General features: G+C 41.1%; 1 protein-coding gene across 1 annotated transcript in view; it reads left to right on the forward strand.

The window, feature by feature from the left end:
- Positions 1 to 20,631, forward strand: part of LOC124552313 (protogenin A-like) — a 394,295-nt gene that overhangs the window by 284,002 nt on the left and 89,662 nt on the right. The window contains exons 6-8 of the mRNA XM_047126586.1: positions 9,900 to 10,230; positions 14,603 to 14,762; positions 17,874 to 18,131. Coding sequence (XP_046982542.1) covers positions 9,900 to 10,230; positions 14,603 to 14,762; positions 17,874 to 18,131 — 749 coding nt within the window. The remainder of the gene's footprint in view (positions 1 to 9,899; positions 10,231 to 14,602; positions 14,763 to 17,873; positions 18,132 to 20,631) is intronic.

Raw genomic sequence — 20,631 nt, forward strand, 5'->3', positions numbered from 1 at the left:
TAAAACTAAATGTGCTTGCGTGTGCGTAAGTACCAAAACTACAAGGGGTAATGAAGTCTCTAGAATATTTCTTAACAAAAGATAGATTGTTCTTTTTCTGTTTCGCAGCTTATTCCTATCAAGCGCTGCGGCAACGATTTTAAATATCTGCGCCCAGCGGGTCATAGTGTAGAGTATTTAAACGCTGGACGTGCGTCTTGGTATGGGAGCACATTAAAAAAAGAAAGTATTTCGTCTCTTTACTCCGGTGCTGTGATGCTTAGCATTTTTACGAGCTACAGCTCGTTGGCTGTACTTTTCTTTAATGACAAATATCTCACACGCAAAGTAGCTGAAATCCAATTATATTACAACATTGAGTTTCGCTGTTTGCTTTCAGGATCAGAACTGTGTAGCCACGTTTTATCAGCAGTGATTACCTGTGAAAGAAAGTCCGGATCTTTTTCAAAAATCTGCTTCAACTGTATGCAGACCTCCACCCGAATGTCCTTCTGTTCAGGAATCGGCAGTCTTGGAATCCAACGTGCACAAACACGTCTCGTGTAAATTTTATGTCACCTAATTGTGGGCGGCACAAAGTTTTCATTCAAGTTTATTCGTGTATCCTCTCTTGCGATGACAGCAGCGGCGTTGATGTTATCTTCCGTAAGAGCAGTAAATGTACTTCCGGGTAAACCGTCCTTTTAAATTGAATGTCTACCCTCTTTAAAAAAAATTGTCGTTGACCTAAGTAAGTAGGGAGCAGGGCCTGAAAACACCGAAAATACCATTTAGCCCGCTTTTAGTTAGCAATACCAACGCACTTTCAGTAACGTGTATTAGCGGGGAGTTACTTTATGACGACCACAGAAAACAAAGACAAAAAAAGCCAACTTCGTTAATAGTTGTTGACTTTTACTCACAACATATTTTTTAAAGAGACAGTGATTTAAAAGTTGGTCCTGAACATATTGTACATGACGTTCATTGTGCAACGACACATTTACTACCAAGGCTTAAATTTTCGACTAAGTAAAACTGAAAAATTTAAGACTTTGTAGAATTTGGTTGAAAACTTAATTAAAAACAATAAACATTTTTTTCAAAATTTTATAATAAAAAGTACCTGACTAGGTTATAATATTTTCAAAAGGTGGGCATAAAGTACCCCCTCCTCCTGCGAGGATTAAACAGTTTAACTCATTTTATAGCCATGCTGTAGGGACGAACGGACTCTCCCTAGGCCTCCTGTAACATTGCATAGGCCACAGCTCAAGGTCTGTTCAGACGAAAGCAGAATTTGGAAGCCGCATTCTGTTCATCGCGCATTACCTGCATTGTTGCGGTAGGTGGTACTAAACATATGTCAGCTTGCCTACCTCATAACAGGCGGGAAGCAGGAAGCAGGCGTGCGTGTTACACACTAAGCTAAAAAAACATCGTACGATTTAACTCTGGCGCGAGAAATTACGAACTTTAAAAAAAAAATATTTTTTCTTGAACAACCGTCGTCTATATTTCTCCATAACTTTGCAACCAACAAAGATTTAGTGTTGGAATATTCTCTTACTTAAGTTTAAAGGCACGAAAAACTATTTCGTACAGATTTTGGAAATTGCATTTTTGAACCTAGATAACTGTATCTAGTCCCTTAAGGGTCCGCTTTCCTCAGTCAGCATATAAAATAACCGATTTTTTAATATTTTTTAATTAAAATTAATGAAGGAATCAACGTAAATCTTTTTGCACATTATTTATTGGTTCTTGAACGACAGTTTAAGATTTTTTTAAAAAATCTGTCCAGGATTAGGCCATCCCTCCCCCCAATCAGAGGAGCTAAAGTTCCTCCGTCCAAAACACGGTGTGTCCATAACGGAAGTCCTCCATCTGCAAATCTTATCTGAGAGCAAACAAAAAAAATTTTTTTTCTTAATCTATAGAATATTACTGGCGGAGCGATAGAGCAGTTTTTTTTTTCAAATTTAAAAAATGATAATATGGCAAACGTTAGAAACAAAGATGTAGTTTGCCGTATGTTTTACTCACGTTATTTGCTATTAACTAATAAATAAAAATAAAAAGTTGGCTGTTACTATTTGTGGTCATGCCTGAGGAGTAATTCATCCAAATCTCAGAAAGATACCTTTTTTAACTTGCCCGCAACCCATTCGTCAGTTTGAGATACAGTGTGTTTGAAGCTCACGGAACCGTTCGATGGGGAATTTGGCTGAATTACTCCCAAGGCATTTCCACAAAGAGTAATGGACTATTCTTTATTTTAATTTATTCATTATTTATTGCCAAAACCGTGAGCAAAAGCACACGACAAAACTACATCTTCGTTTCACACGCCCGCCATATAATTATTTTTTTAATTAAAAAAACCTGTACAATTACTCCGCTCACAGTATCCTGTAGATTAATAATATTGTTTGCTTTCTGAATTCAGATAAGATTTAGAGATTGTAGGACTTCCGCCATGTACACACCTAATTTTGGACAGAGCAACTAATTCCTTCTACGGGGCTTTAAGGTAACTTGCCTGTGAATCAGCTTCAATAAATCGATGTTTTGTTTCTCATCTTAAAATCCATATTTAGAGTTTTTTGAACAAAACGGTGGTTAAAAGAATTGGACATCAAGAGGTTTAAAAATATCTTGGTGTGTTTCCATACCCATATTTACCGCTGCTTTCATATGTCAGTGTTGACATTAGATCCCTGTTCGACAAGCTCCATTAGACAACCGCTTTTCAATTTGGCAGCCCTGTTGGAAGACACGCTTTGCGACGCTCTTTGTTTCCGTTGTATAACTGGTTTTCCAGTCCGTAATTTGTTTTGGTGTAGGGGAGTTAGCAGGTGTGAAATTGTAGAGTAGCTAGTAATATATATTTTTTATATATTTATCGGGAATTTCCTGTATACAAATTGTTTCTCCAACATAACAAATACTCATAAATTATTACATCTGTTACATAAGATCTCAGTTTATCTCCTCATGATGTCCCTCCAGGTGTTCCGATCTTGTATATCTTCTTGCTCTGCGCCAAGTCCTCTCAATGTTAATCGTACATTTTGGAGCCAGGCGGTCGTAGGCCGTCCTCTTCTCTTCTTTGCTTCCGGTTCCCAGTCCAGGGTCATTTTCGGCTTTCTGGCTTCCTCAGTCTTCGTACGTGAGCGTACCATTGTAGCTCCCTTTTGTCCATCACGTCATGTATTCTCTCTTCTACTTTTATTCTCTTTATTATTTCGTCGTTTCTTATTTTCTCTTCACTAGAAATTCTTGCTGATCTTATACAGAAGTCCATTTCTGCTGCTTGCACTTTTTTTTTTACGTGTTTCAGATTGGCAGTCCAAGTCTCCACTCAATACATAACTAAGCTCTCTCGTATCGATTTTTATGTGATTCTCGTGGTTCGGTTTATTTCAGTTCTTCTTCATAAGATTGAGATGAGCGTACCAGAGACCTTCCTTCCACTGCTAATTCTTTTATAAATATCTATCTCTGATTTTCCCTCCATCTCTAAAATGGATCCCGAATACAGAAAGTATTGACTATCTTAATTTTCTTTCCCTCTGTGTATGAGTCATCTGGATCATTAATGAAGTATTCCATTTTCTGATAATCCAGAGTTTCTGTATTCCATTGCCAACTGGCTACATTTATAATTTGCATCCTCCACGTCTTGTGCTATAACTGCTCGATCGTCAGCAAATAGTAGGTGATGTAAATAAACTTCATCTGTAATTTCTTGTTCCATCCCATTGCATTTACGAGACCATGTCTTCAAGACTAATGTCTATATAGATTTTAAATAATGTTGGTGACATGGGTCAGCCTTGTAACACGCTCTTGCTTTTTCTAAATTTCTGTGAAAGCGTACTACTAATTTTCGCGTGACATATGTTATCTTTATATATTTCTTGTATTATTTTAATTAAAGGACCATTTTTGTTAGCCATATGTAATACTTCAAAGTTTTCTCAGGACAGTATCATACGCTTTTTTTAAATTATGAAAATTAATCCTATGTTTTTTGATTTTCCCCCGAGTTTTTGTAAGATCTGTCCTAATGTGAAAATATGGTTTAAGTATGATCTACCAGCTGCGAAGCCACATTTTTCTTCCTGAATTTTAAAATGTATTTTCAGCTTATTTTTAATTATTTTTCCAAAAATTCTCATTGAGGTGTTTGTAACACAAATTCCTCGATAGTTCTAGTAGCTTTTGCATTCCCCTTTCTTAAATATAATATTAATATACCCGAGCTTCATTTCCATGGGTTCTGAATCTCCATGTAACATTTTATTGAATAACCGTGTCATTAGTGTCACAATTTTTTCACCACCGAATTTTAAGAACTCCAGACTGATACTGCCTGTTCCAGGTGATTTACCATTCTTCCCTGTTCTTAATACCGTACTCACCTCGCTTCCAAAAATTTGGATTTCCTTCCCTTCCCGTTACCGTTCCCTTTCTTCCACCATTCCTTCCTCCAGATACTCTTCTCTATCATCATTTAATAATTTCCAGAAATATTCTTCTCATTGTTTTGATGATATCGGTTGAAGACTGGTTTTGGCTTTCGTCTTTTGTCGAAGACCTTTTGATACTGACCACGCTTCTTTCTTTCTCCAAGATCCCAGTTTGCTATTGACATTGACACATGCCCTTTCCCATGCTTCATCTTTGCTATCCTTATTTTTTTATCACTTCATTCTTCTTTTCCTTGTAGGTTGTTGTTGTTGCTCCACCTCTATTTCCTCTTACCACCATTCTGCTGCACGTCTGTGGTTGTTTCCCCCTTATGCTCTGCAGCTCTGTCGCTATGTTTATAACATTGGGTTTTATGTATTCATATATTTCCTCTGTATTTCATATGATTCTTCCATTCCATTCTAGGACCAATGAATGTTCTTATATTTTTATCTCGTAGGCTGTCAGTGTTAAAGTGTAGATCATGAAGTTTCTCAGCACAATTTGGTTTAATATTGTTAGAATCATTCTTTGCATTCTTCCGTGGCCGTCTGTCTAATGATAATATAATCTGTTATAGAACGAAGTTCTCTCGTTTTCTGTTGCCAAGTATATTTATGAATATCCGTTATTTCCAGGTCAAACTGGTCACAAAGTTTCACTCAGTCGTTCTCCATTGTCGTTATATTCTGTCTCTTCATGTTTACCCACTATCGTACATGATTTTTTAATTCCCTAGCCCGCAGCTCGTGGTCGTGCGGTAGCGTTCTCGCTTCCCGCGCCCGGGTTCGATTCCCGGCGGGGTCAGGGATTTTCTCTGCCTCGTGATGGCTGGGTGTTGTGTGATGTCCTTAGGTTAGTTAGGTTTAAGTAGTTCTAAGTTCTAGGGGACTGATGACCATAGATGTTAAGTCCCATAGTGCTCAGAGCCATTTGAACCATTTTTTTTAATTCCTACCCTTCCGTTCATGTCATCCATGATAATCACGTTCCTTCCTCCTTGGCATTTTTTTTTCTGAGTCTCTCCAAGGATTGTCCAGAAAGTATCTCTCTCCTGATCTCTTGCATCTTTCGTGGGTGCACATACACCAATAATTACAACTGCCCTGGCAAATAGTCATTTTTACCACAATAATAGGTTCATTAATAAATTTCCAATTTGTGATTCTCTTTATCCATGCTTTCCTTGTCATAATGGAGAGTCCTGCATTGGCTCTTACCGCTTTGGGCACCTCACTCCAAATATGTACGTAATCACAAAGTTCTTCCTCTCCTTTGCCTTTCCTGGTTGTTTCAGGGAGTACGACAATATCCATCTTGAACCTGTCAAGCTCTGCTGGTAATTACTTAATTTTGTGTTGATACCTTGCACATTCCAGCATCCAAATGTCAATTTTCCATATTTTCTTCGCCAGTTCGTCGTCCAAGATTCCAGTCTTTCCGAGGCATATTATTAGCTTTTTTAGGATTTAAATTTTTTCACGTGAACAGTTGGCCCATTGCACAACCACCAACCAGGGGACCAGATAATTTATTCTCCGGGTTTTCTTCCTTTAGCCTTTGATAAGCCAATGTCACGCTACAATACAGCAGCAGCTAGTTTTGGCCCAGCCTGGGTCTTTTATTTCCCCGGTACCTATTCCCCTATCCTCCAACCGGTGAGGCGCCCGATGGGAGACCACCAACTCCACACGGGCTAGGAATATATCCTGTGATTAATATGAGACAATTGGTGTTTGCAGTTGGTTCCGTGATAGTGGCCGAAGCTGAAAAGTGAGTTCTTGATGCAATTAAAGGCGCCGAAATAACAAGGAGAAACAAGAAAAGGAATAGAGAAGACAAGGAACATGTAAACCAAGAAGATTATGCTGCTGGAGTGTATTAGGAGTAACAGAAGTGAATCACAGATGATTTTTTTTTTTGCATGTTTATTGTATGCACAAATGTCTATTCGAGCTAGAGGTCTGAAGCCGGTTCCTGAAATTTTATTAATCGAATTTTTCGACATAGTTCTTAAGGAGTCTTCTCGTTCAGTTCCTTGAGTATCTCTGTGACACTCTCCAAAGGATTAAAGAAACCCGTTAGCATTCCTCCTGTCATCTCTGTATACTTTCAATATCCCCAGCTAGTCCCATCTGGTACGGGTCCCACACACTTGAGCAACATTCTAGAACCGGTCGTGTGAGTGATTTGCAAGCAATCTATTTTGTAAACTGATTGCACTTTCTCAGTCTTCAACCAATAAACCGAAGTTTATCACCTGATTTACCCACGATGAGCATATGTTAGCATTCCATTTTGTACCCCTACAAAGTGTTAAACCCATGAGTTGGCAGATACCAACGGGGACTCATTGATATTTATAGTCATAGGATACTACATTTTTTTCGTTTTGTAAAGTGTAAAATTTTACACTTCTCAACATTCTGAGCCACGTTGAAATCTTAAGATCTGACTGAAAATCTATGCAGGTTTCTCTTTGTTGGTAGTCCTCTATCCGGATACTTGACTCGAAACTTTCGCGAGTGCACTTAATCAAGCCTGTTTTCACGTATGCTTCCACTATTTCAATTCCTTTTTCTATCGAAAAAGTCATTTTGTAGGCCGCAAAGAGAAACGTCTACTTCGCTCTGGCAGCATTTGACAGAAGAATGCTAACAATGGGGCATTTCATAAGGCTGTGCATTGTTGTAGCTGTATTTCAGAAGTCGGGATATTGCATTCACATTCAAAGGGCAGGCGAGCTACGAGGCGTGTATTTTAAGAAGTACAGTTTTGAGATTAAAAAAAGACGTGCTAAGATATCTCAATAATTTTATTTTTACATGAAATCCTGTACCTTAATCTACGCACTGATGCCATTACAGTCTGATTCTTCCTTGTTTACGTTGTGTACTAGACTTGGCCACTGTTTCTATGTTTCGATACAGTGTATCGATACGTTGAACTGTTTTAGTGTTTCGGAACGGCTGTGGTTCACTGTTTCGAAACAGTGGTGTTTCATTCTGCACCTGTCTCGGATAACCGGACCAGATTCGATCTCGAGCCAGACACAGAAACTGTATCGTTGTTTCAAAATAAGGCTGTTTCAGTCCACCTGTGCTTGGAACGGACTAATTGTATCGAAACAGTGATGTTTCATTGCGCTCTGTGTCGTACGAGATTCGGGCTCGGCACAGGTACTGAAACACAACATAACACTTCATGAAACACTTTCAAGAGTGTCGAAATCTTTTTGACAAGCAATAGCATGAAGCTTAAGATATCCGAAAATAAAGCTTCGTTTCTAGCTGACTAGCCTATTACGAAATGGCGTAACATCTGCTTTATAAACACTAACCAAACAATAAAACAACGCATACTATTCACATTCAAAATAATAAATATATGAAAATCATTCGATTAAATTACACTTTTTTTTGTAACATACGCTTATCTTTTCATGAACAATAATCATATTAAGAAACGCAAGTAAGCATACAACATTTTGAATAAAAAAAGGCGCAGAGTGACCGTTATTAGACATATACATAAATTTGATGTAGGTATAATTACAAGCAATCTGTTTGACGTATCACTGATAGTGTAATGGTGAACGGGAAGGGCTGGAGAGCATGGTGAATTTATAGTAACGGTTCGAAACAAACACCTTGAAGACAAAAATTTTTTCTGTTATATTTTATTATTTATTCGAATTATTTGGCGTTTTTTGTGAGTTTATAGTCACTGCCTATTATTCACAATGTTTCCCTTTGTGTTCATGTAAATTAGCAGGATGGGTATATTACCCATACTAACGGAATGTGTGAATCTCAGTAGCATATCCGTTGTTTCTGCAGTTTTCTCCCACCTCCAGTTCCGTTCGTGGTGGTTGCTCTGTCTTCAGCTATGGCTGTCCTCAGCCAATTGAAAAGTATGAAAGTCACACGACACGAAAGCAGCGCATTTGCTGCAGGAAATACGAAACTGCCAAGACGCCCAAGTGTAGCGCTCTCGCACCTCACTTATGTTTATATGGACATACCTATACAGTAGAAATTCAAGATGATAAAATGTGTAGGTTTATTAGATTACAAAACACAAACTGTCTCACTGTTTCGAAACAGCGTATCGAAACATTACATTGTACTGTTTCATTTGTTTCGAAACATTTACTTGTTTCAGTTTGCCCATCTCTATTGTGTACTGAGTGTTTAAGATGCCTCCGATAATTGTGAGTCCCGCCGACTGTGAAGTACGGTTGTTAAAAGATTTCTTAGTGCTAAAGGCCTAAAAGCGATCGATATTCGTCGTGAGATCTGTGCAGTTTACGGAGAAAACATTTTGAGTGATGGAATGGTAAGAAAGTGGATGAGAGCATTTAAAGATGGCCGCACAAATGTGTATGACGAACTACGGAGTTGGCGTCTTTCGGTCGTTAATGAAAGTTTGGTGCAGGAAGTGGACAATAAGGTGAGAGGAAACAGACGCTTTACGATTTCCTCCTTGCGGAATGACTTTCCTAATGTTTCTCGTAGTGTTTTGTATGGCATTGTGACCGAGCACTCGAATTACCGAGAATTGTGCCCACGTCGGGTACCGAAAATGTTGACGGATGTGCGCAAAACCCAACGTTTATACAGTGCATCGACTTTCCTTTTGCGGTACCACAACGACGGTGATGATTTCTTAAGCCAATTTGTTACGGGCGATGAAACATGGGTGGCCTACGTCACATCAGAATCAAAGCAGCAGTCCATGGAAGTTGAGCAAGGGCATCGTTTTGCTGCAAGACAATGCCCGTCCGCATGTGGCGAATCAGACCAAAGATCTCACCACATATTTTCGATAGGAAACTCTAGATCATCCTCCGTACAGCCCCAATCTTGCGCCCAGTGACTACCATCTGTTCCTGCACTTGAAGAAACACCTGGGCGGTCAGCGTCTTCGAGACGATGACGAAGTCATAACAGTGGTGATGCAGTGGTCAACAAGTCAGGCGGCAGACTTCTATGAGGAGGGTATTCAAAAACTGGTACAACGTTGTGACAAGTGCCTCAATATTGACGTAAATTATGTAGAAAAGTAGGTTAAGGTACCGGATTTCATGTAAGAATATTGAGATATCTTAGTACGTCTTTTTTTAAATTTCAAAATTGTACCTACTTAAAAAACACGCCTCGTACTCATATCTCAGCCACCCTATATTTCGCACTGGACCCGCTTTCGGGAGGACGACGGTTCAATCCCGCGTCCGGCCATCCTGATTTAGGTTTTCCGTGATTTCCCTAAATAGCTCCAGGCAAATGCCGGGATGGTTCCTTTGAAAGGGCACGGCCGACTTCCTTCCCTAATCCGATGAGACCGATGACCTCGCTGCTTGGTCTCTTCCCCAAAACAACCCAACCCTATGTTTTGTTATCTGTGGGGACTTGAGCAGCGGTGGCTTGCGTGTGTCCGGACAGATGCGTCGCGACGAACCCCGCGACGGGCAAGAAGCGGCCCAGCCCCGAGGCCCGGCTGTCGGTGCAGCGGCGGCCGGCGGGCGCCGCCCCCGCCCCCGCCCCCGCACGGCTGCTGCCGCCGCTGGCCGCCGTGGTGAACGCGACCGAGGGCGGCGCCGCGACGCTGGTGTGCGCCGCCTCCGGCCTGCCGCCGCCGGCGCTGCGCTGGCTGCACCCCGATGGCGCCGCGGGGGCGGTGGGGGCGGGGCTGGTCGCGCTCGAGCTCTCCAACGTGACGGCCGCCAGCGCCGGGGACTACACCTGCGCCACCGAGGACGGCGAACAGGAGCAGGTACTGCCCACAGCACTCGGTTGTTTACAAATCGAAAGGGTCTTATGGTAAGTCTGCTAAAAAAGCAAGACGACATGTTTGTTTCGTAAACAGATCACCATATTTCTCGACCTACACTCCTTTGAGGGACGTACACTTCGTCCAGCGATACTCTACTTTTTTCCCATCAAACACTGCAAAATACTCATTGATAGAAAATTTAGCTTCCTGATTTGATGACAGTTTCTCCTCAGTAAGCCAAAATTTTAATTTTGTCAACAGGAAGAATTCAAGTTTGTTTGTGTGGCCATCCTCCGCAGCAAGCATATAAATACTTGTTTTGTGCCGGCCGGAGTGGCCGAGCGGTTCTAGGCGCTACAGTCTGGAACCGCGCGACCACTACGGTCGCAAGTTCGAATCTTGCCTCGGGCATGGATGTGTGTGGTGTCCTTAGGTTAGCTAGGTTTAAGTAGTTCTAAGTTCTAGGCGACTGATGACCTTAGAAGTTAAGTCCCATAGTGCTCAGAGCCATTTCAACTTGTTTTGTAAACAAAACTGCGTTTTCCTGCTGCTAGTTACTTTATTTATCCCATACACGTTTCGTCTTCTCCTGTTCTATGGCATCATCAGTAGAATAGATAACAATACAATTTTGTTAGTTATAGATTATCAAACAGTTCACTTCGTGATTTTTTTGTGTAATTACTTTCGATTTGCTGATCTGTGTTTCCTCACATCTGGTCTGGGTGTCACACCACCACTTTTATCATTGCCATACAATCACATCTTTGTGTTCTCGCCTTCCACACACTGTTCACCACAAAAAAGAGTGAGAAACATGGTAAACAGTGTGTGGAAGGCGAGAGCACAAAGATGTGATTATATGGCAGTGATAAAAGTGGTAGTGCGACCTCCAGACCAGATGTGAGGAAACACAGATCAGCAAATCGTAAGTAATTACTTTTTTTTACAAAAAATCACAAAGCGGAAGTGTTTGATAATCTATTACTAACAAAGCTGTATCATTATAGATCCCACGGATGATGCCTTAGAACAGGAGAAGGCGAAATGCGTATGGGATAAATAAAGTAACTAGCAGCAGGAAAAGGCAGTTTTATTTACAAAACAGGAAGAATTCACTTGCGGCTAAGTCTCATTAATAGAGTGGATGAGGAATCAGTTCAAAGCCCAGTTTGTGCTCTTTTGCCACCGTTATCGCCACTACATCTACATCTACATCTACATTTATATTCCGTAAGCCATCCAACGGTGTGTGACTGAGGGCACTTTACGTGGCACTGTCATTACCTCCCTTTCCTGTGCCAGTCACGTGTGGCTCACGGGAATAACGACTGCCCGATAGCCTCCGTGCACACTCGAATCTCTCTAATTTTACATTCGTGATCTCCTCGGGAGGTATAAGTTGGGAGAAGCAATATATTCCTCATCCAGAAAAGCACGCTCTTGAAACCTGGACAGCAAGCTACACCACGATGCAGAGCGCCCCTCTTGCAGGGTCTGCCACTTGAGTTTGCTAAACATCTCCATAATGGTGTCACGCTTACCAAATAACCCTGTGACGAAACGCGCTGCTCTGGGATAGTGCATTATCCTGATAAAAGAGCACTTTTTTGGTGCCAGTCTTAGTCTGTTTTCAGCCAACCAAATTTTTAACCAATTCAACATTGTAGCATAATAGGGTCCAACTATGATTCTATCTTTTCCCGAGTAATATATGAGTACTATTTCTTGGGAATCCCATAAAACCTTACCATGTGACAAAATGGTCTTTGCTACCTTCTTCATTGCACTTTCACTAACCTTTGTCCATTATTTTGACTGCCATTTTGACTCTGGTGTCAAATGACGGATCCGGCTCTCATTGACAGTCAGAAATTGGCGCAAAGTTGACATACCTGCATTCCCAGCAATCTCACGAATTTTTATTTGGTTGTCTCGCATTACCATACTGTGGAGTTTGTCAGTGGTTTCCTTTGTGGTGGACTCAGTTGGACAACCAGATTACATTTCATCTTCGGTGTTTGTCCAACCATTTTTAAATTCATTAATCCAAAAGTAAATGGTCTTCAAAGGTGGTGCAGAGCCTGCGTGAACATCGTCCAGTTCTGTCTTGATGTGTGCAGCAGTCAACCCTTCAAATGAAAATATGTAATAACAGCACGAACCTCAGTTTTCTCCATTTTCAAGCGCAGTCAACACGCTGATGAATTCAGATGGCTTTCAGCAATGAACTAGATGCTGTACAGTGTTGAAATTCTTGATACGATTCTTGGAATAATCGAGCAGACACAAAAAAATTACCAGACTAATGAAACCACCCTCGTACACTACCTGGCAAAAAAACACTGATAATGTGACAGGGAAGCAAAATGGAACATCACTGGTTAATAAGGTATGTGATGCTGCTTCATTGATTACAAAATCGAGTCAAGTTTATTAAGAATTTGGCAGTATGAGCCAACTTACGGGTATCACATTGCAAACCCATCTGACCTGAATCCGTGCAGTGATTCAGTTGGGAAGGATGTCATAGAGCTGTTGTTTCCTCTGTCAAGACAAGCTGGCCCACAACTGTTGTAACTGATCCTAAAAATCGTGAAAAGTGGCAGCATGATACTGTCGCTCAATAGGTAAGAGGTGAGGCCACAAGATGTCTGTGGCATACTGTTGTGGCGTCAGAGTTCCCCCAATCACTGCTGTCCGTGACCTGATGTGGTACCCGATGACTTTCTGCTCTGTGACACTAGGAGTAATGCTATTGTGCATCTCCAAAACACTGGAAGAATGTGACTTCTTACTTGGCACCACCATATTTGCTGACTGCGGTCATGAGAGGTAATACAGTACCATGATTTGTCACTGAACACAGTGCAACTTTATTTGTCAAAAGTCTGTTCTTCCCGATCACATTGTGATCCAGCCTTATGGAGTGTTCATTTGTGCTGTTAATATTTAGTGGCGTGCAGATTGCCTGTAATGTCCCAATCTGTGGTATAACTCGGTCAGTACAGAAAAATGTCACTGCCACAGAATTTAACATCAGCTGTGCCGATGACAGTCTAATTGTGTACTATGATCCTATGATCTGTTATCAGCAAGACCTTATTAGTCTATGAATGTTAGACAGAGTTCACATTTGGGGTATTAGGCTGGCTATAGCCACCTGCATGTGAAAACTGCACTCATGTTTTACCATGTCATATTATTTAATAAGCCCTATTTGTGACAGGCTCGATCCTAGGGTGGTTTTTGTACTGGAGTTGGTGGTCTATGAGAATAGTATTAAGTTAAATGTCATTTATTGGGTGTACCACTTCATTAAGGAGCCCAACACCTTATAATAGCTGTTGATTCAAATTTGATAAGCATTTGTGTGGGATATAAGCATTTGAAATGTTTTAGCAGAGGTGTTCAGTGTTGTGAAAATTTGGTAATAATTGGTAGCATTCAGCACACTTTAACTGTACTTCACGCAACACAGTAACATGTTTTGAGAGATAAAGATCTCGACAGCAGGTTGGCGACACTCAGTTCGTGTGAGTAAAACTCTAAAAACGCATATCTGGCATACATGAAACGAAATAGGACATGTTGGAATATGTGCCACTGTCTATCAGTTGCTATGCCTGTGCTACCATTGTGTAAGTGGAGATACTGACTGATGCACAGTACGAATCCATCAGCCACGTACTATTCCCTCATTTCTGAAGATACTACTTGCATACTGATTATTACAATCACCATTACATTGACGATGTACTAAATATTCAATATTGTGTATCTGCATTAAAATAAATCCAAATAGCTGTTAAAAAATCTCATTCACTGTCATGTGCACATTAAGGAAAACTGTTGTATTACTTGTTGTGAACACCTGTTTCTAGTTTCACCAACAAGTCCAGCTTTCTTCCCCTCTTCTTTGTGTGCAGCATTTTTGTTTAGGGGTGGCATGTTTTGCACATACCAGCAGCCAGCTATCTCTTGGGATCCCTTAACCTGAAAGCATATTCGTGTTCCTCATATATTTCTGATGAGCATAGAAGTGGACAATTTCGATGTAAGATCCAGCGTGTTTTATTTTATGAATTCTGCAAGTGCATTGTTAGAATTTTTTATGTTCTAGACATATTACCTGGGTATCAGCACCTGCTGGTGAGAACAGTGTCTCTAGAAATACAGCATTGTACTGAGTGAAGTACATTTAAAGTGTTACGAATGCTTACAGTTTGTTACTGACAGAATATAATAACCACTATCTCACATCTGACAAATGGACAATATTTGAGTAGCTTGTGTAAGGTGCTATGAGTGCACGTGACACGTAAGGTAAATCAGTCAAGACAGAATGGCGACATGTTGTTTCTCTTTTCAGAAGGTGACACTGTCAGTTTGGCAGGCGCCGGAAGTGCGAGTGAAGCCACCCTCTCAGAGCTTTCCTGCCGCCAAGACTGTTCGCTTCAACTGTGAGGCGGTCGGGGAGCCCAAGCCAGAGATAGTGTGGTTCAAGGACGGAGTGCGACTCCACATCAATGGTAGGTTCCACTTCAAATACTGCTGCTGACTGCATGGTCACAGGACACTTCACAATCTTCACTGACATCAGGCTACACCATAAAGGAAATAGCATATTGGCTTCTTTGGTGCAGTTGGCCACTAGGTCCAGTTGTGCTTTTTGGGTACAATTGGATACTTGCTTTGAGTTGGCCGTTTGAGTGAAGTTGGCTACTCCTATCATGACAAAGTGCCACTTGTCACATTGATTGTCTCTGGGTGCCTCTGTCTTTTGATTCTGTTGACGGTTGGTATAGACCAATACCAGTTAACACTTTGATGTGTATTATTATTGTATCAAATGAAGATAAATTGTAAACTATGACTGTAGTATGCTTGGTTGACACTCATTCCCAGTTCCCACAAGGGCACTCCCTCCCCTGCTATATTTAGTTTTTACATGGCAAAAGACTGAAGAATGTGTTTGCATTATGCTGTAGGGTGAGGGGATGGGATGGGCAGGAGAAGGTATTGATTTCCTGCATCCTCATGCATTTGTCTCCCGACTGCCCTGGTTTATTAATTAACTAAACCATTTGTTCAGTTTACTTAAATATGTAAAAAATAATGGTTCTGTTTCGTGTAGTGGAAGTTTTGAGCCTGCACTAAGAGTTACAGAGCTCACCAAGATTTTTTCAGAAAGTAAAATTTCCTAGTTCAGGTAATTCATTAAGTAAAATGTTATTTTAGTAAAAGTATCAGAGAGTTTACAGCTACAGGGCAATAACACTGAAGCTTGGGAATAATTACAAAAGCACAAACATTGTAGAATATGATTAATTTTGAATAGGAGTAACTTTTGAAATATTTAATTTTCAGAAAAAGTAAATCATTTGTTTGAAGGAGCAGAATGAAGGTTTTCCAAACGTCAGTACTGAACATATGTCAATACTAAAACAAACAATTATTAGCGGAGTCGAATTTTGAAGTGCACATGGTTTGAGTGAGTCATAAATTTCAAATATTTGTTTGAATAAAAATACTTCTATGTGAAATAAATGCAATGTTGCTGCCAGCAGGCTGTAAGCTATATGGTGGATACTAACACTCAGAAAATACACCTGGAATAAGAATTTCAATAAGTTGTGTGTGATGATGAATCTTTTCTGTGGTTAATGATAGACAGTATTGTCACTCAGTAAAAATACCTTCACTTTTTACAAAACTGACTGAAATTAAAAATCTCAAACAGGACACAAATAATGTACTACCCACTATATCAAATGAAGTATCGCGCATTTACATAAACACAAGTCATGTATATGAGATCGCATACTACATCAAGTGACCTATATTGGGTACTTTATAGACACTAGTATCAGCTGATTCAATTGTATAGATTTGCCTATTACATCTCAATCTGGAGTGAAACGTTAAATATTGCTGAACAGTAATGTAGGGGGTCATTTAATATTTTATTAACTCCGCTTTATTTGCTTCCACACAGCTATCTAATTACATTTATAGAAAAACATCACACGTCTTACCAATCTAACCTCTAGCCACATACAGAGAGATTTAAATTTTTTGCATCACCTCCCATGAAATCTTTGCCCTCTATATGTGACATTAGTAGAGATGATAATCTTCAAGCAAACTCATTATCGGCAGTAAAATATATAAAGATGGAAATGTGAATGTCATTTTAAGTCAGTAAACTGAGAGGATCACCGGTGTTTTCGTGTAAAATGAAAGAGCAGCAACCGCTCACCCGTAGCGGACCGATGTGCGGTGCACAGGAAGATGTAGCACAGAACAGCACTCACTCTAGCTTTTAAACTCTGGCGCTTTTCCTAGTAAAAGTACACTCATGCCATAGCAGTGAGACTGATTATTGTGTATGGGTTGTTGCGAGCAGTTGCCTAGGCAGATGCAGGTGATAGGGTGCAGGAGGTGAGTCTTTCAACAGTTAGCTGCACAAGACAGAAGGAGCTCAGAGGGTAGAGCATATGGGAGGGAGGGAGGGAGAAAGCAGTAAACAGTCTGAACGGGAAAGGAGTGATGTGGATAGAAGAGAGAATGGAAAAGGTGAAGGTGAGGCAATGGGGAACAGGTTAGTGGGGGTTTAGGCTACACAAATTGTGAGAGTGCAAGATTTACTGGAGACGCAGTTCATACCTGTGCAGTTCAGAGAAACTTGTGCTGGAAGGGAGTATCGAAATTGCCCTTATAGGAAGTAGCCGTCGAAGATATTAGTGTTGTGGTGTGCAGCATGTTCAGCAACTGGATGGTGAAGTTTGCAGTTTGTCACAGTTTCACACTGGCCATTTGTGTGAGTAGACAGAGAGTTCTGTACAGCGTAGCATAGCTGATATGTAACATACCTGCTTTCAAATGCGACCCTCCCTTTTATAGGGTAGGAGGTGTCTGTGAGTGGACTGCAGTAGGAGGTGGTGGCTGGGTGTACGGGACAGATCTTGCACCTGGGTTGGCAACCAGGAAATGACCCAGAGGACACAGTACTGGGAGCAGAATTGGTATAGGGATGGATGAGGTGTACAGGTAGGGTGGGCAGCAGAACACGTCTTTGGCTGATATTGGTAGGATTTTGGGAAGGATATCTCATCTCGGGATGTGACGAGAGATAATCAAACTCTGGTGAATAACACGGTTGAACGTTTCAATGCCAGGGTGATACTGGGCAATCAGAGGAGTGCTGGTCATGTGTGTGTGAGCTATGCCTGCTTGTGTGAATGAAAACGTGTTTCCTTTCCCAAAGAAGGCTTTGGGGGAAAGGTAATGTGTGTGTCTTTTCATTGTGCCTGTATGAAATTCAGTGTATGATCTTTACGGTGAGTAATAATCTATCTTTTCCTTCTGTTGTTTACATTTTATTTGGTTTTTGTAATAGATGTTTATCATTTATGGAAATTATAAACCAACAAAGTACATTAAAAATCATGAAGTATCATCCCCCTAAATTAAAATGTATGCTGTTTATGAAATGTCGAACAATTCTCAGTGCTCAAATTGACTGGTACTGTCTACTAGTGCTAAAATATAGAACATACTAGAGTGTACCTCAGTACCGCTACTCAACAGAGTGCTTCAGTATTACCGCATTATCCAATGGCATGCTCCATGTGTCGCAGGCCGAATGAAGCAGAGGGGTGCAGAACTGCTGATCGCGACGACGCAGATGTCCGATTCGGGCCTGTACCAGTGTGCAGCCCGCAACGCCGCGGGGGAGAACTACGCCGTCGCCCGGCTGTCGATAAAGTCGCCGTCGCGCATCGACCCTCCGCGCGGCCTCTCGTGCCGCACGCTGGCCTCGGGTGGCATCGAGCTGTCCTGGAACCAGCCACCCGGCGGCAACTTCACCGCCTTCACTGTCCACTACCTGCCCACAGGTCTGTGCTGCTGCTGCTGCTTAGATATCTTGTTCTGAGTTAAACTGTACACTAATACGGCATCGGAAAGAGCTTCCGATAGACTACAGGTAATGGTAGGATAAACATAACTACTCGCCATATGGTCAAAGCTTCGACTAATTGACATATGTTAACAAGTTTCCACATCTATGTATGTACTCTGCAAACCACTGTGAAATATATGGGAGAGGGTACTTTCCATTGTATCACTCCTAGGGATTCTTCGTGTCCCATTCACATACAGAGTGTAAGAAGAATAATTGCTTGAATGCTTCTGTGTGTACTGTAATTAGTTGGATCATGTCTTTTTGATACCTGAGGTGAAAAGTCATTGGGGGTTGCAGTGTATTCCTAGATTCCCCATTCACACTGATTTTCTGAGGGGTAATAGAATGACAACGGAAAACTGGCCACAACAGAAGCACAGAATGGTTCCATTCAAAGGTAATCAGCATACGCATTATGAGATTTACCTCACTGGGAGATGATACAATCAGTTCCTCTTTGGTAGTACACAATCTGCCGCAGGTGAATCCACAACTGAACCTGCATGAAACAGACAACCACACATGTCTTCAAGCTGCCAATGATGTGAAAATCACATAGTGAATGATCAGGGCTGTGTAGAGGATGTTGCAGTGCTTTCCAACCAACAGTGTGGATGGCGGATGTTGTCATGCAACACTATGCTTCCATCTGACAGCACTCCTGGGCATTTTGATGTTATGGTACATTGCAGTTTCTGTGAAGTGTCTTCATATCACTGTGCTTCGGTTGTGTTTCCACGCTCGACGAACTCAACAAGCAGAGATCCCTTTAGTCAAAGGTAGAGAGCATTGTGATCTTACATGCCCGAGGGAAAACAGTGAAGCCATCAGTGGAAATATCCCACATCTCCCCAGCCAATAAAATCCAAAGCTGTCCACAAAAGTTCTCGTAAGGTCACGATGACCTCTTCCTTCAACTGCAGGGGCTCCTCTACTCATCAAGTTCCTCAATGTGCAGTGCTAGGAAGACACTTTGCAGAAACTGTGACGTGCCATAAAGAAGATACACTCAGGGAGGGAATCATCCTGTTGCACGATAATGCCCTCCCCCACAGTGCCAACTGGACAAAAACTGCACTTCAATGATCTTGTTGGGGAAACCGCAACATCCTCTGTACAACTCAGATTGTTCAGTGTGAGATTTTCACATCATTGGTTGCCTGGAGCAAGATTCAGTCAGATGAGGAAGTTCAAGAGTGTGGATCCGTCAGTGTTCGACCACATTCTACAAAACGGGAATTGATTGTCTAGTCTCCCAAAGGGATAAATGCCGTAACACATTTGATGATTATTTTTTGAATGGAACCATTCCATGGTCTCGTTGTGACGGGATTTTGGTTTTCATTTTACTGCCCCTTATATCTGAGCCTGCCAGTTGAGGTATGTCAACCTTTCTGTGACAGTCTCCAGTGATTCAAACAGATCTGTGACGATACGCAGTCCCATTGTTAATGTATGGTAAATCTTCCCTGTTAGTCCTACCTGGTTCCACACATTTGAGCAGTATTCTAGGCTGGGACACACAAGTGTTTTGTGAGCTATTTCCATTGCAGAGTGACTGTATTTTTTGCAGTATCCTGCCGATGAACTGAAGTCTGCCACCTGTCCAATCCACTTTTTTGAGTCATCAGTCTTGACTGGTTCTGATAAGGTCACAAGGTCTTGACTGATTTGATGCGGCTTGCCGTGAATTCCTCTCCTGTGCCAATGTTTTTATCTCACAGAAGCACGTGCAACCCACATCCTCAATCATTTGCTGGATGTACTCCCCTCTCTCTCTTCCTCTGCAGTTTCTACCTTCAACAGCCTCTTCTAGTAATATGGAAGTTATTCTGTGATGTCTCAACAGATGTCCCATCATCCTGGCTCTTTTTCTTGTTAGTGTTTTCCAAATATTCCTTTTCTGTTGAGAACCTCATCATTCCTTGCCTTATCAGTCCATATCTTCCCCTATCATTACAAATTGTTACACGCAGGTATTTGTACATGTTAATTATGACTCCTTGATGCTGTACTCATAGGATACAATGTTTTTCTTATTTTGTGAATTGCACAATTTTACGTCTAGAGGGTGAATATTTTGCAGCTTTTTTGAGATGGTGATTTATTGTCGATAATCACATTGTCTGCAAGAAGTCTGGAGGTTATTATTAATATTGTCTGTCCAGGCATTAATATACAAAGTACACCTGCAGTTGTTTCTATATCTGTTGATAACTCTCTGTCCAAGATGACTAACAAGAAGCCTTTAATTCAGTCACACATTTGGTGTAATACTCCATATCACTGTACTTTTGTTGAAAACATTCCTGTTCTTTCATACAGTTTTCTTCTACAGAAGTAATTAATACTATAAACACATGTACATTGTTATTTATTATGTATATTTTCTGGTAAGTAGCTCCAGAGTATGACATTGCATAAAAGAACAG

Source organism: Schistocerca americana, chromosome 10 (assembly GCF_021461395.2).
Source record: "Schistocerca americana isolate TAMUIC-IGC-003095 chromosome 10, iqSchAmer2.1, whole genome shotgun sequence".
Classification (NCBI taxonomy): Eukaryota; Metazoa; Arthropoda; class Insecta; order Orthoptera; family Acrididae; genus Schistocerca; species Schistocerca americana.